Source organism: Aythya marila (assembly GCF_965140915.1).
Source record: "Aythya marila genome assembly, chromosome: 1".
Lineage (NCBI taxonomy): Eukaryota > Metazoa > Chordata > Aves > Anseriformes > Anatidae > Aythya > Aythya marila.
The window spans coordinates 24,542,194-24,559,299 of record NC_139042.1 but is presented as its reverse complement, the minus strand read 5'-3'; the positions used below and the strand labels follow the sequence as shown (position 1 = coordinate 24,559,299).

At 33.8% G+C, this 17,106-nt stretch overlaps 1 protein-coding gene across 7 annotated transcripts in view; it reads right to left on the bottom strand.

The window, feature by feature from the left end:
* The window catches only part of NBEA (neurobeachin), a gene marked incomplete at its 5' end in the record, with an annotated part of 512,607 nt that overhangs the window by 275,757 nt on the left and 219,744 nt on the right, over positions 1-17,106 (bottom strand). For all 7 annotated transcript variants that reach the window (XM_082765401.1, XM_082765407.1, XM_082765402.1 and 4 more), the window contains 2 exons: positions 9,953-10,080; positions 14,685-14,811. In XM_082765401.1, coding sequence (XP_082621527.1) covers positions 9,953-10,080; positions 14,685-14,811 — 255 coding nt within the window. The remainder of the gene's footprint in view (positions 1-9,952; positions 10,081-14,684; positions 14,812-17,106) is intronic.

Genomic DNA, 17,106 nt, shown 5'->3' with positions numbered 1-17,106 from the left:
TGATAACGATGGGACATGGGTGGAGGGGCAGGGGAAAAAAAGCTTCATTTCCACAAAGGACTTTGCTGACCTTGGCTGGCAGCCATCAGATCTTGCTCCTATTCTGAAGCCCGACTGACAAATGGTAATCATTCTAAAACAGCGTCTCTCAAAACACAGAACCATACTGCAGCTACAGATGTCTTGAAATAACTTGCATTTCTTGTGTTTCAGTTTCCTTTATTTGCTTGACAGTAACATTGTTACAGGCTCTCCCTAGGCCTGCTTTGACATCACTTTGCCATCTTAATTTGACATATCATAACTGTCTCTACTGTCTGACAAGTTCTTTCAGCATGAGGGTCTCCCATTGCAAGAAAATCTCCACAGACAACCATCACTATTAGTATAAAAGGATTTGATCATAAAATTCCACACACCAACAGCCAACAGACAAAAAAAAGACATGATATAAGACAATGTATAAGTTCAGCAGTTTTTGGTTTTGTTTTTCTGTGGCAGTAAATGTTGACATAGAGCTAGACTGAACATAGTAAAGACATCTTCATTTTAACTCTCTTAGTCCTTGCAAAACATAATTCCATTTCTTTAGGGAGTTCGTTAACATCTAGATAAATAAAGCTGGATGATTAATTAATGCATATGCTATTGTAATGCCTTTTTCTATCAAAAAATGAATCTTGGAAGTATACCTACTTTTAAAGTTCTTCAAATGCAGGGGTTTCTCAAGTTAATTCAAGAGTTTTGGCAGAATATTATTTGTTTGTGCCTTGAAGGTACAGAAAGAAGCACATCCATATCCAATAGGATGAACCACAGAATCATCAGATCAAGTAAGGGAGTTTTGTTAAACTTGGTTACTGATAAAAATGTTTCAGTCTGGGTCATAAGAGCAGGTGATAAGTAGACAGAAAGTGAAGGAATATAGAATGAGAAACTGTGACCAGCCCTAACAAGATTAGATTGTAAAGAAACGGGATGTAGAGATCAGGCTACAGGGAAAACACTTATTAAACTGTACCTCATGAGAAATACATCTTTCAGGGCAAAATCGGATACAGAGATGTTATTTGCACCCTATAGTTTATCAGTTAGGTAGTTCTCTGGAAAATATTGCTGGGATAATAAAGTAGATTGATTCCATTTTTAAGCCTGTAGAGGACAAAGGGTGGGGCAAATACCAGCCTAACTGTTTCAAGTCCAAAATCAGTCAGAGTCCCCTGCTGAGTTCTGAATGATGAATTAAGTGGAATAAGAACCGGAGAACCTCTGCCTGTAGGGAGCTTCAGTCACAGCATGAACATCCTGTAGATACTGAATACCTTTTTGGCATACCACCTCGTTTTTCTTTGGACCTGGACAGTGGAGGAGAAAATAATAAGGAAAAAGAAGGTGGCTGTTCTTAAAAAAATTGTACTTAGTCCACTGTTACCATACACTACTGTTGTATACCTGATATGATGAGTCCACCTACAGGTGATGTTACAGTAGTGCTTAAACATGTTAAGAACTTTCTCAAGAATCATTAAAATTAATTAAAAACTATTTATATGAAATAAAATTAAATAGATCTCTTGTAGATCTCTTGAGATATATATATATATATATTTTTCCTAGTAGGAGACAAACTTTAAAAAAGAAAAAAAAAAAGGAAAATTATATTCCATTAAAGTGGAAAGTTAGGACAAGAAGGAAGAAAAAGGGACATCTGACCTTGATTGTAGAAATATGTATGAGGAATATGAAGTCTGAGGACCACAAACAGCTTCTAGTCTTAGGTTCCACTGGCACCATATATACAGGCTCCAGTATTCTGTGCTTTTCTTCATATGCTTTCAAAGAACAGCATTTGGTATGGTTGGTTTTCTAATCATGTTATTTTTATAGTAGCACTTTCAATAGTAATTTAATAATTTCCAACATCTAGTGGCTTCTGTGTTTACAAGGACAACTTCCTGAACTTTTCAGCAAATCTTAATTTACTTAACTACCAGCATTTGTTTTCCTGAGGGCATCTATTTAATTATTTATTTAGTTATAATTCAGTATTTTGTTTAATATATGTAGTTGATTCTAAAATCTAAAATTTTAAAATCTATTCTAATTCTAAAATCTAAATTTTACAATTACAGATTCACAGAATTGTCTAGGTTGGAAGAGACCTCAAGATCATAGAGTCCAACCTCTCACCTAACACTAACAAGTCCTCCACTAAACCATATCGCTAAGCTCTACATCTAAACGTCTTTTAAAGACCTCCAGGGATGGTGACTCCACCACTTCCCTGAGCAGCCCATTCCAATGCCTCACAACCCTCTCAGTCAAGAACTTCTTCCTGATATCCAACCTAAAACACCCCTGGTGCAACTTTAGCCCATTCCCCGTCATCCTGTCACCAGGCACATGGGAGAATAGACCAACCCCCACCTCGCTACAGCCTCCTTAAATGTACTTATAAAGAGCAATAAGGTCACCCTTGAGCCTCCTTTTCTCCAGGCTGAACAAACCCAGCTCCTTCAGCCGCTCCTCGTAGGACTTGTTCTCCTGACCCCTCACCAGCTTTGCCACCCTTCTCTGGACTCGCTCGAGCACCTCGATGTCCTTCTTGTAGCGAGGGGGCGCAAAACTGAACACAGTACTTGAGGTGCGGCCTCACTAGAGCTGGGTACAGGAGGACAATCACTTCCTTAGACCTGCTTGCCACACTGCTTCTTATACAAGCCAGGATGCTGTTGGCCTTGGCCACCTGAGCACACTGCTGGCTAATATTCAGCCGACTATCCACCAATACTTCCAGGTCATTGTCTGTCTGGCGGCTGTTCAACCACTCTTCTCCCAGCCTGTAGCTCTGCTTGGGGTTATTGCGCCCCAGGTGCAGGACCCAGCACTTGGCCTTGTTGAACTTCATACAGTTGACCTCAGCCCATTGGTCCAGCCTATCCAGATCCTCCTGCAGAGCCTTCCTACCCTCAAGCAGATCAACACACATACCTAACTTGGTGTCATCTGCGAACTTACTGAGGGTGCACTCAGTCCCCTCATCCAGATCATCGATAAAGATATTAAAGAGGACTGGCCCCAGTTTCGAGCCCTGGCGAACACTACTAGTGACTGTGAATAATGTGATTAATAACATTTTTCTTTTTCTTTTTCTTTTTCTTTTTTTTTTTTTTTTTTTTTTTTTCTCCATTGATAAAGTAATATAACCTAGGGAAATTCTACCTAATGGAGTCTACACACATTTTGGATTTTAAAGATGCCCTGATCATTAATTAATGTAACAATGATAATATAATCAAGGGCATATAATCAAGGTGCCAACAACTATTTCTACCCTTAAGTTACACTGGTACCACACAAGCCAAAGACAAAGGAGAGGGCATTAGCAGTTAACCTCTGTTACATACATGTAGTCTAATACATCTTAGTAAGTGTCCAATTCATTAGACAGTGGCTCATATATGTAATTAATTATTGGCAGGTTTATGTTCAAGAAAGTGACAGATGCTATGCATTTTCTAGTTGCTATCTGGATCTCTCATCTATAATGTTTCCTGCCATGTTAAACATCTGTTCAGAGCACACTTCTGAACAGCACAGGAACTTCAGTAATTCAAGAGTTAAATCTCCAAATCAGATCAATGTGCATCCTCTTCACTTTCTGGTATTTATAATGATGTCCTTTTAAAAGCATCAAAAAGGAATATTATGTGAGAGAAAAATGTTCTGTAATTGGTGTGGGGGCCTTTACAGTTTGAAAATTTCACTGTGGATAAATAATGAAGACTTCTGCTGTGCTACTTGCTCTTTAATTTTTCCTCTGAAAACAAAATTGGGGAACTTACATTACAATACTAATGTATTCTGAAAAACAATGTGAAAGATGTAAAACTTTGAAACTTGACTCAGCTGGCGTGCACATGAAAAATTAGGTAGATTTGAAAATCTACTCAACCTTTCATCATTTTGTTGTTCCTACCATAAAGACTTCTAGAAAACTGGTATTATTTTTTGTCTCCATGAATATTGGACTCAGCAATATTCTTTAGACAAAAACACGTTCAGGCCCAGAGCATTTGGACAAGTAAGAATAATGTGTGGAACCTTCCAGTAAGACACTAAGATAGAGATAGAGAATCACAGATAGAAAATTTATTACAATAAATACATCAAATTCCAACAGCCTATAAATAGGAGTTTGAACTTCTTTATTATTTTCCTTTTTATGAAGAGATTACAACATGTACCGGTAGGATTTCAACCACCAGTAATAGTTTTAATCATATGCATTGGAGGATTTAAAGGGTTTTCAAGAGGGGGCTACTTTTCAGTTTTTCCATTTATTCCCTACACAATGATGGTATACCCCAAATGATACCACATAGCAGATATTGAAGTTGATGAAGAAATAGTAATGTAATTACTGCCTCAGCCAAGACATTGTAGGGTATCTTTTCTTTAACCAGACATCTATTTTCATGAAAATTGGAGATACCTTTTAAGCATCTTCTGTTAAACTGGTTGAAGCTGGCTAACACAATCAAAAATTATCAAAGGAATTAAAGGCTGATCCTTGAGTGGATCCAGTGAGATCATATAAGTCTTAGAACCACAAAAAACACATGGCTATGCATTCATACACTGAAATATGAGGACCAAACTATAGCTGTCACGAGCCTTATATGTGGGTTGTCTGACTAAACAGGCTTCTTCAGGCAGAGAAAGTAGAAATTGTCTCATAGACTATACTAAAATGAGCTTCAACGTGATAATTAAAGAATTTCACTGAAAAATAAAATTTAGTTATATATATATGTATATAAATCAGGAGAGAGTCTTATTTCATGGTGGCTTGACCATCTTCAATGCCTAAAAGGCATGATATATTCTCAACTGTATCTGGCCAACTGTGAAACAAGAAGAAAAACGCCTTTTCTTACAGATCGCTGCTGGTAGCTAGCTTACATTGAAGACTATCTATCTATGACCATGCAAACAAACACAGTGATGGCAACATTAGAGAAAATTAAGGTCAATACAGACTACCATTATGTGAAGGGTACAGCACAGAGGAAATGGGGATTCATGGGTTCTGAGGCAACAATAAAACACCAAAACCATTCAGCAGATACATCATATTTTTTGTCTTCAGAAGCTGCACTGAAGATTTATATTTAGAATGAAAATTTAAACCACTTAAAGACTATAAGTAACATTGATCTCAATACTCGATGATAAGTTCTAGTAAAGTTCTCCACCTTATTTACCCTCATTATGTGTTCTGTTAGTAGAAAGACTGAGATATCTGGTAGTATCTAACTTTTGCACACATGGCATGAGGATCTCTCTTATCTTTGGTACACTGGATAAATCCAGATGCTTATGTTGTAGTTCATTGAGTTTATCAATCACTCTTGTACCATGATCTTTTTTTCCCTCTGCAGTATGTGCATACCTTTCCTGAAATACTCACTACAGAAACGAATGGTAGCAGTTTTACTGAAGTTGTGCACAGAAATGAATCTACTCTTTCTAAGCTTTGCTGCCTCAGCATGAAGCTAAAAGAGCTCAGAGTATGCTAATTAATATAACAACACCTACTTTCTTTGTGTGGTTTCTTCCCTCACCTCCTAGATATATCTGTCTAGGTATAGCTTGCTCTTTGTTCCTAGCTATCCAACTTAGCATTTGGCTGTGTGGAAATATGCCTATTTCTTGAGTTGCAGTTATTCCACAAAATGATTCAACATTTCTCTTCAGCAAAATGCCTTTCTTCTGATTTTTTTTTATTTCATTGTCTAATCAGTTAGCTTTGCCAGAAATAGTTCCACGGTGTAGTTAAGACTATTATTAAAAGTATCAAAAAGTGGATCAAAAAGTGGTTCACAGAAATTTCAACATTATTAATAGTTTCAGTTTTACTTAGAAGCAGTTAATCCTATTTAAAGCAAATTTTAAAATCATAACACTATGTTTGTATTCTCTTTCTCACTTGTTAATATTTATCTATTTATTTATTTTCTTCAGAATGTCAGTTAGTTTCTTTGCTACAGACTGGGAAGCAAATACAAGAAGTCAGATTAGTTGAAAGAAAACACACATATAAACACAAACAAAAATATTTGGGATGTGGCAGAGTGAAATGAAAGAGTGAGAGAACAGAACAGAATGAACAGGAAAGGAAATTTGTGCAAGTGCATGCCATGACTCCACTTTCTAGCATCTGTGCTCTTGAGCACAACAATAATAAAAAGGTGCTGAAAAATTTTTGAAGAGAAAGCCAAGGGCCACATTAAGCACCAAATAGGACTTCTTTTTTTTTTTTTTTTTTTTTTTTTTTCCCTCCAGAAACTATAAAGGACTTCCAGATTACTACAGTATTTCAGGAAAATTATTATCCTGTTTCTCCTAATATAAAACTCAGTATTGTTCAAGGAAATCAGAAAGAAGTTGTGATAGTATTCTTAGGTGCCACAGTGATGCAGCCCTTGTGGTCTTTGGGAGCTTTTAAAGTAGTGCCATTGAGCACTCAAGTTCTCTCTCTCTATCCAAAGGAATGTTTTGGGCAATTTTTCAATTGTTTCAAGAAGTCTCCTGTCAAATACCATACAAAGCTAGTATGGCATTACTATTATTATTACATACATCACCATTTCTATTGAATATTTTCATAGGGCCATGTGGTGAGTTAATGAGGAGAAACTCCTATTAGCATTTAAACGTTTTTTTGTTTTATATGATTTGAATTGTGTATGTATCAAAAACATATCAAATGTATGTCAAAGAATTTGTAAGAGATCTTTTGGAGAAGGGGTATCTGGCTGGCATTCTACCTAAGTAATCCCACAGGAAAATGAAATAATAATAATAAAAAAATAAAATAAAAAAAAATGGTAATGTTTGTTTGGTATCTCACCAAAGAGAAGAGAAAGGATCATTTGTGACTATGTTTCAATCTTATTCTTGTTGTTTAGGATACTCCAAGTACAGCTGCACTGAAAACGTTTCTACTTATTTGTACTCAACAGAGAGAGGATATAACTTTTCTTTCGAATATGTATCATATTACAGTTGCCTGTAACATTTTCACCTAAAAGCTAGAATGTTGTAATGCACTTTGCATGGAAGGTATTTGCAGACCATATGGAAACTAGAGTTAGTGAAAACATATCTGTGCAAGTGTTAAATGGAACTCCACAATGAGTATGGCTAAGTTTAAATATATGACCTACACATATTGCATGTTTGTTTCCAATTAGATTCTATACTGACAATTTTAACCTTTGCAACTTCTGTTCTCTGAGGCATTGAAGAACCTCAGGTGATGAAGCGCAGTAATACTGGGCCGTTTTTGGCATATTTTGTTTAAAGCTATTTGCAATCAACTGCAGTCATTTTTAACTTATCAGTAAGGACACCTTCCACTTACATAATATTCTGGAAAGTGGATGAAACATTTGAAGAACAGTGAAGTGTATGATGCCTTTGAAAAAAAGAACTGGTTTGGGGAGAAAGGGTTTGGGGAGATGAGACCTATTTCAGTAAGTAAATGGGTGAAGAGTTTTACCTATAGCAATGCAGTGACAGATTACTACTTGATAGGGTTCCCCTTCTATCAGGGGGTCCTTTTGAAAAACAGCACCTTCAGATTTGATTAAATGAAGTTTATTTGTTCTTTTTTAATTCCTGTAAATAAAACCTTTACATACAAAGCAACAGATTAAACTATTTCATATAAAACTGTCAAGCTAATTGGTACTTGCCCGTAAAAAATCAAGTTTAAATTATCTAAGCTCAAAATAAATTCTACTTACTCAAATATCTTGAATTACTCTACTAATAATCTCTGTTTTGCAGAGTCATTATATAGAGAGCACTTTCAGGGGATAAGACTTTACCAATAACTTTAGTTATTGGTAAACAATGACAGGAAATTTGCAAGTAATTCAGGTAAAGGATTAGGAGAGAATTTAGAATTCTCTTTTAAAGGGAACTCAGCTAGGTAATACCAGTTTAGTTGAAATCAAGTCTGCAGTGAAGAAAACTAAGATGAGAAGTACACAGTGACTGTAAAAGTTACTCTGTGAGTTCCTTGTTAAGAAGAAAAAAGTCCTACTGCTTTAGAAAGAGTGAACAGAAATACGAGTCCTGAGGCATATAGTGCACGAATCTAACCTCTGATTGGATTTTTCTCTTTATAGATTGCTATTTCAACATTTTGGGAAGAAAGAACCTATTTATTTATTTATTTATTTATTAAAAATTAAAAATGAGAGCAATTGAAGAAAAAGGTAAATACAACACTAAGGAAAGAGTGATAGAAAAAAACAGTAATTTGGAACTCAGTGTTTGGTTCATAAACGGTTATTCCTGAGAATGAATTGTATGGCTGAATCATAGAAGAGACAAAATTTGGAAAGGCAGTCAAAGTGGATATTGGAATAATGCTACAGCCAACAAGACCAGATCTCTGTCTGGACAGAAATGACATAGACTCATACTGCCATGTACTGTGGGGTTCCTGTGGCCTGTAGCTTTTCAGTGCTTTTCATATGCTGAAAAACGTTGGACCCCTGTCCACACTACAAATTGGACCAAAAGATGAAGTCAGAACAGCACTGGAGAAGAAACTTTTAATCTATAAAAGAGCTGAGGTGAAACTAAGACAATTGTATTTGTATTCTATAAAAACTATAATGCAATTAAACAATTGTCAAACAGAAAAAAATAATACTGCTGCAAATTTTAAAATCAACTTTACTGAAATGAAGACTTAATGAAACACATCAAATATTTTACAGTCATCTTGATGTTCTCACTGAATAGCTCAGCTTCAGGTGTCATTAAGTGAGAACAGCAACTTACACATAGCTATGAAATAAACAGTATTTAAAAAAAAAAAAAAGTAAGTTTCTGAGAATTACTAAGCTACTTTGCCACTCCTTGTATTAAAAAAAATATATATATATATCAAAAAAGGAAAACGCTATTTAAAAGATTTGAGTCACAAGGTCAAATATTTCTAGAATTAAGAAGAAAAGAAGGCCAACATGGGGTATAATAACTAAGAGCATAGGAAAAGACTCTATCTCTACACAAGTATTTAGAGAAAATGTATATACAGCAGAAGGAAGAAAAACTGTTTTTCTTTCTTTTGTTTTTCCTGCAGACATCTTCATACAGTATGAGTTTTGCATTAATGACCCTTTTATCTCTCAGTAACCAATATTGACAGTTAATTGACAATAAGAAATGGAAGAAAAAATTTCCTTGACTGAATATGTTCCTCTGGATATATGAAATAAGAAAAGTGCATGCTCATGTCATTCCCCCATCACTATTTTAGCTGTGCTAGTAGTGATTCATTACTTTCTACATAACTTCAGGATTACTTAATGGCTCACTTAAGAGTTTTCATTACTTTCTCAAATTTTATAACTACTTAGTGGTAAAGACAATGCATAAAAAAATCATTGAAAATGTTCAAAGATACTTCTCTTAAAATAAATGCACACATACATACATAAATGCTTTTTATTCTCCTCTAGGGACAGCTCTTTATCTGCCCATGTGAATCCAATTGACCCACCTGAGGAAACAATTTCCCTACCAAATCTAGACACACATATCAATAATATTGGACCACATTCTTCACTTTATTTTCTTCCATAAGAATTGATTGTACTTTTTTCAACAGTTTCTCAAAGTCAGTATGAAAGACACATTATTATTCTGAGGAGCAAAAAGCAAATTACAGAGAGATTTTTGCATTCCAATGTGACAGGATATCTCAGGGTGACATTTTTAATTACTCTATATAAAGTTAAATGAGAGTAAGTGAAATCACAAGACATTAAAAATTGACTCATTTATTTATCAAAAATAGTTGAAAAGAAACAGTATTCATATCAAACTACTAATAACTAAAATAATATAATCTTAGAAACAGTACCTTCAATCAACAGTTCTTGTCCATGACTGCCCAACAATGTACGAGATAGGAAAGGGGCAAAATCAACAAAAATTTCTCTCAGGAGAGGGGCCACCTTTTCTAAGGCTCTTTCAAGCTTTGCTGTGATACTGTGGAAAAACAGAGACCATGATTGGAAGAAGACTTAAAACTTGAAATTAAATGATGTCAAACCACACCTATTTTTAAAAGTTTCTGTAAGATTCTTTAGAGAAGAAAATGATCATAATTTAAATTATTTACATGTGTTTAAATGGTTTTATGTAAATGAAAATGCCATTCCAGATTCAGCAGTGTGGCAGCCTTTTAAATTCTACAGCATTGACAGAGTTCCAAAACAAGCAAACTTTTTTTTTTCTTTTTCTCATTTTTAAACATGGAAGAAGAATGTCAGATATTTCACCTATCTCACCTTATATGTTATATATATTTGAAAACTTGAAGAGAGCAGTTTTTATTCACATAATGCAATCACAAATAACTTGATTTTTTCTTCAAGCTTTCACATAACAATATCTGTCATTGAAATGGTAGACTAAGAAATGTTCTAGACAAGGTAGACAAGGAAGTGCTCTAGAAAAGGAATCAAGAAAAATCAATGTTCTTTTCTTCAACTTTGGGGGAAAATGATCACAGGTAAATCACTTTGCTACTGTATTTCTACTTTTCTGCCTGCTGAGACTTTTTGAGGCATGGAGTATTCCTAAATTTCTACTTGTACAATGGGAAGGTGTGTTGTGACTGCTTCTGAAATAACATACCTTTTTCCAAGTATACAAAGCTAGCAATAGGACTGCTGAGGTTTGTGTACTATCTGAGGAACTCTATCTCCTTAGATTCCTTCTTTATTCTGTCCCTTTTAAAAGCTGTCAGAGCACAACACCTGTGCCCTTTGAAACTCTTGTGCCAAGATTAAACACTTTCCACATAACCTCAAAGAAATGATGTATTACTGAAAAACAAATTATATTACATACATATTCTGGTCTACCAATATATATACATATTTATTAAGTTTGTTTCTTTCTTTTTTTTTTTTTTTTTTTTTTTTTTTTTTCTTTCTGTCATTTCCTTTCTTTCTTTTACTTTTTTCTTTCTTTCATTCATTTTTCCCCGGACAGTTTGTAGCAGAACATTTTCTTTGTGCTGAAACTACAACAACAAAATATTATTGGCATTTAAAAGCACAGTATAGGAAGAAGTTACATTTATTGACAGAACCTTAGAGAATGAACACTAACAAATTTTCATAGGTATCTACTACATATAAATGTTAAATAAATGTGGACCTTTTGATTCAGGTCATATAAAGATTCCTACAATTAAAAACAAATATCACATTATAAACACATTGGAAGTTTTCCTTCAATAGGTTAAAGTGAATTCTTATAGCTTATTTTCTTTCAAGTTGCTGCTTCCCTATTTCAAATTAAGATATTGATTTTTTAATATTCTAAATCAGAGTTTCATTGTTTTAAATGATTAGACGGAGTGAATTTCATCGTGCTAGAGCTTCTATTGACTGTACTTGAAACACTGATGACTAGCTTTGAGTTTTTCATTTGCAATATAGAGCAAAGCAAGCTTTTGCTGCTAGAGAAAAAACTACTAGATATATCTAGACTAGACTTCTCTAAACCATGTTTTAAATTAGGCTTTCACCGTAAATTTACGTAAAGGTTCTAAGTTCACGTAACTGAAAACTTCATGTACAATTTAAAAAAAAAAAAAAAAAAAAAAAAGGAAGTTAAAAAGTTTTAAAATGAAAACAAAAATTTTTCCAAAATTTTTATCCAAAATTTTATTTAAAGATCCAATCACATGGGAGGTATGGTTGTGCTGTTAATGCTGTTAATCAACACTTTGGATTAAACATTCTATGATTAATACCTCAAGGTATTTGAGCATCTTGCTATCAAATGGATAGTGATTGATCTTGTACATTATGGATCTATTCAGAGGGAATTTGGGATAGTATTCTGTAAAAGTTTAAGATCAAAGTTTAGCACTCTTTAAAAATTAATATTAAATGATGGAAATTAATATTTAAATAGAGAAAAAAATAGAAAAAAAAATCTTTTGCCTTTTTATAAAACCAAGGTGCATTTATGTGTTGAAAACTGACTGAAGCTCTGCTCCTTCAGTTTCAAAAAGAAGAAACAGAATTAAGAAAAAAGCATAAACAGAGACCCCAAAAAGATTCAGGGAAGCAGGTGGCTCATCTACTGAATTTATGGTCCAACCACATGCACAGAGAGAAGCTAAAGAGGACAGACAGACTGATCTGATACTACAGCTGCTTCTCACATCTATTATACCTTATAATGCATCCTGCAATCATTAGGGAACTCCCTATGGAGATTCATGTAACTAGTTTTCATGACTGAGCTAAGAGTTTTTAAGGATATTTTGTGATCAATAAACAAAATATTTTTTCCTCTCCAGTTGTACATATTCTTAAATGCAAATACATTTTTAATAGCATCCAAATTCAAGACTATTTACTTTGAAAAAAAATATTAAGAAAATAAATAATATATATTATATATAATTATATATGATGTCCATATACACAAAGGTGATAAACTGGGACAGGGGAGACAGCAAGAGCACAAAGGTGATAAACTGGGACAAAGAATACTTAAGGAGCATAGTAGCAGCATCAGATTAAAAAAATACTTTTTAAACTGCAGAGGAAAAAAGCAAATAACCCGGTGAATAGTTCTTAGTAGTTCTTAGCTAGTGCTTGAGTTGCTCACAGAGAAGGAATGTAAGCAATTTACTTCAATCTAGTGAGAGAATTAGGTATGCAATTTGTTTACTTCAGCCTGTGAAAATAAAGGTTTAAATAAAACCTACCAAGAATGTCAAGAACAACTTTTATTAAATGTACTGTTATGTACAGTATCAATCGCAGGGAACCCAAGTTCCCCTTTTTTTTTTTTTTTGATAGCTAAAGATTCTCATAAGATTTGAAATGAAACACAATAAAATATCATAGAATGTATGATATTAAAAATGTATCTTTTAGAGTAAAAAGAAACAGAAGGCAGAAGTGAAATACTTTAAATGACAATTGAAAATATTTAGAAAGAGTAAATACTTTGTATGTTCATGATAAAGTTTAGTTTGTACAATGTTTTGCAATTTCTGTAATATTATGTGATATCAAACAGAAAAAGCAACATGAGCCTTGTATATATATAATCACCACAGCAGAGATGTAACAAGATTCTGAGATAGGGGCACACACTGTCGCAGTCCCAAGTATGCTACCTTTGCAACCTCAGGCTGGACCAAACCTCCACCTACGAATCAAGACTATTAAATGCCTAAGAGTCCAAGATCATCCTCCTGCTCACTCTCTTCTGCTTGGTCTACAGCAATAAGGAGTTATTTTTTTCCTGTGCAGTTACTATAAGGGAAGGCTTAGACAAGTTAGCTGTCACTTCTTGCTTTCGGTCCCCACAAACAGCTCTGATTTTTACAAGCACAATAATTTTAAAATGAGAAAAACAAAAATGGTCTATTACCAAAATAAAGTTTTAGTAGAAAAGGAAAGTGAAGAAAGGAAAAAAAGCCCCAAAGACTCAGGCTGATTAATTTATCTACATTTTTGATGTAGTGCTCCATATACATTTTTCCATTGACTAATTACATATAGTACTTGGAGTACAACTACTTTTGAGTTCAAATTCAGAATTCAAAATATGAAGGCCTGATTTTGCAACTGAAGTTGTTCTTTGACTCCTGGACAAAAACTTTCAAAATGCTTTTGAAAAAATATACGAACGTTACATTAGTAAAATTGTTTAATAATAAATTTATTAAAGATTCAAGTTAATTTTAACATACTTCAATATCTGAATTTTATAAAAGACTTTGTCCTCAGAAATATACTGTCCTAACATATGAGACAAAAATAGTTTTATGCACTGGAGTGCACTAAGGAATTAAATTCTCCTATAGGACAAGACCTGGCAACTTTTAAGCTCATGAACAATTCATGGTTGCTGTTTTCATTCTAATCTTAAAACCACATCTTGAATTAGCTAGCCAACTAAGGGACAATTGTCAGCTCTTTACTATATCCAGTTGCAGCTTTTTAGGGCAAATAGGTGTGCACATTGAAAAGGTTGAAAATCTGTCTATGGCACAAATGAATACCTTTACTAAATAAATTATCATACAAAGATACGCAATAGGAATTTTAGAGGGTGATTTTAGGGGACTATTCCATAACATGTTCGTCTTATCTAGATCTAGTCCACCATTTAGTTAGCTGCACAAATGCATGTTCATTTTCACCCTCTCTAGTTTAAATAGGGCTTTTGTTTGCTCAGAAGAATTTATGTCTCTCCACTTACTAATGCCCTATTACCAAGTTGTGCTTGCATTATGATTTTTACTTTCATTACTGAGTGTTGTAAAAAGCTGGTAAACTAAAAAATAACTTTTAACAAAGTTTTAGTGACCAGCATAGTCCTAAGAAATTAGGCTTTTCAGTGAAGTGTTATTTTAGTTTCTACATTCTTAGTACTAAAGAAGTTTATAAATACATATTGAATTATACAACTAACTACAGCAAGGCGTAATGAAGAAGCTAAAATACATTCTCATATATATGTATATTCCTTTTTATAGTGTTTTGTATGTGTGAGGTTGTTATGGGAAAAGAAATGATAATTAATATTAAAAGATAAAAATTGTGTACCTCATATTTTCAGCTGAATCCTCTGGCATTGGAGCAACAGTTTGGACAGCTGGGAGATTTTTGCTGGTAGCACCATTCACAAAGCTGGATGACGAAGAGGAAGAAGAAGATCCTGAGTCTACTGCACCTGTCCCCCAAAAAATACAGGTCTTAATTCAATCTGAAAAAATATAACTTTTAGAAACTTTTAATATAGTCCTTGTCTTATTCATTTACTTTTAAGTAAGGAAATAATGTTACTTAATCTAAAACAATTAAAAACATTCAATTTGAATACCGTATAAATTAATATCTTATTTTGCTGGTATAGAAATAACAAACTAAATAGCTACTGAAAGTCAGGCAAAATAAATCCTTACCTCATTTTCATTATTCTCAAATTATATTCCAAAGATGAAAACATTTTTACATCATCTTGTAAATCAAGAATTTTCTAAAATAGAGGTATATTTAAGATGAGCTTGAGAAGAATAGGAGTTAAACTGTGTGTTTTTTTTTTCTATACATACATATGTCTTGGCTGCCCAGTTGCAACTACAGGCAAATAGATTTTATTTTTTTTAAATAGAAATTTAAAAAAGTGACTGAGAAAATATAAATTTTTCATTCCTTCAGCAAGTAATGGGAGAAACTAGTGTCTGAAGAATATTAATACTCTAACAAGACTCTAATTTTAGTTTTTCAGTTTCCTTCCTCAAGTCAAGGGGAATTTTAAGACCTGAAGAGTAAGGAGGGCAGTGGGGGTATCATTTCAATGGGTTGTGAACAGCTGCCCAGAGAAAAGATGCAAACAGAGTGTACATTTATATTTTATGTGATGTGGGTCAGAGCTAAGGGCTAAACTTAGACTATAAATGCCAATCTATCATGTTTGCTGAAACGGCACTGTGAGTTCAGACTCTCTGAAGCAAAACAGAAAAGGCATACAGTGGCTGTGAGCAGTAGTGAAAGCATCGTGATAAATGCTGTCAGTGTTCTGCTGCACGGTCACCATGTAACACATCACAGCAACAGAGGTATCAACTAACTGTTGTAGAGTTGGAGAGACTGCAATGTTACCAGAGATGAGGGTGTCAAGCAAAAGGTTTAGCCAAGTTAGCAACAACAGGTGGAAGACCCCAGAAAATGAAGTTAAGGGATCAACTACATTATTCTACCAATTTCATTTAAATCCTAACTAGTAACTTCCCATTGCTGGTCAGTGTTAGTAACTGATATATAGGCATATTAATATATATATATTTTAATTTCCTACAAATAACAAATAAAATATTTGCAGAGCCTGTATGATTTCTTAACTGCTTCAGCAGCCATCTGAAAATAAAGTAGAGATAAAAGGCTGGTACTGGGCAAATATTTTCTGGCAGCAGGTACAATTGTTATTATTATTATTATTATTGTTATTAGCCTTTAAGTATTTAGTGTGTTTTTTTTTTGTTTGTTTGTTTTTTTTTTTTGAAGTGAATTAAGGTAAAAATTGGATTTTTGACTGTCCCATTAAAACAAAACAAAACAAAAAAACATTCAAAACAATACCAAAATGAAGTAGGTTTTGCTGGGCTACTATAGTGGTTGGTTCAGGATTTAGAGTAGGAGCTGATTTACGCTAATTACTACAATTTTAGTACAGTGTGAGTGAGATGTGGGTTATATATTCTTAGGTAACACACATTGCTTTTCCCCTTTTCCTTATGGCTTTTGTTTAAAAACATAGTTGCTAAGTTATTTAACCAGTGAGGATCCCAGAAGATAAGGTTAAACAGAGTAAGAACTACAGATTTAACACAGAGATGAGAATCAGGATAGGAATTACAGAAATCAACTCTAAAAACTACAGAAACAGACTCTTACAGTAATGAAGGAAGAAAACCTGTCTCCCAAAAGAAATATTCAAAGCACTAAAAGGGCATCAGTAACATACATTTCATTGCATTGTGACAGTGACATCGACTATGACAGTGATGGCAGATGAAATGTAAACACCGACTCCAATCTATGAATAACTTAAAGAAACAAATAAACAAACAAACAAACCCCACACACCACCTTCTTCAGAATTCCAGCACTGAATATACCTCAAAGATAAAATTGCATTGGCACGCTGTGACATACTGTAAAAACAGCTGTAAATAGGTTTGGGGGGACATCTAGTGTTTCTAATAAAATTGTATACTGTTCTTTTCTTATCATAGTAAAAATCTCTGTAGTTTAGTGAAGTTTTCTTTACTTACCCTAAAATCATTAATAACAGATAATTTCACAAACTCTACAACCTGAAAGCATTGGGATACTTGACACATACACCTCAAAAACTGACATATACCATCACTGTTTTAACTACTGTAGGCATAGCTAAATTAAAAGTTGCAAAACAAGCATTTTAATTTAATATATATATGTTTTCAATGTTATGCTAATTCTT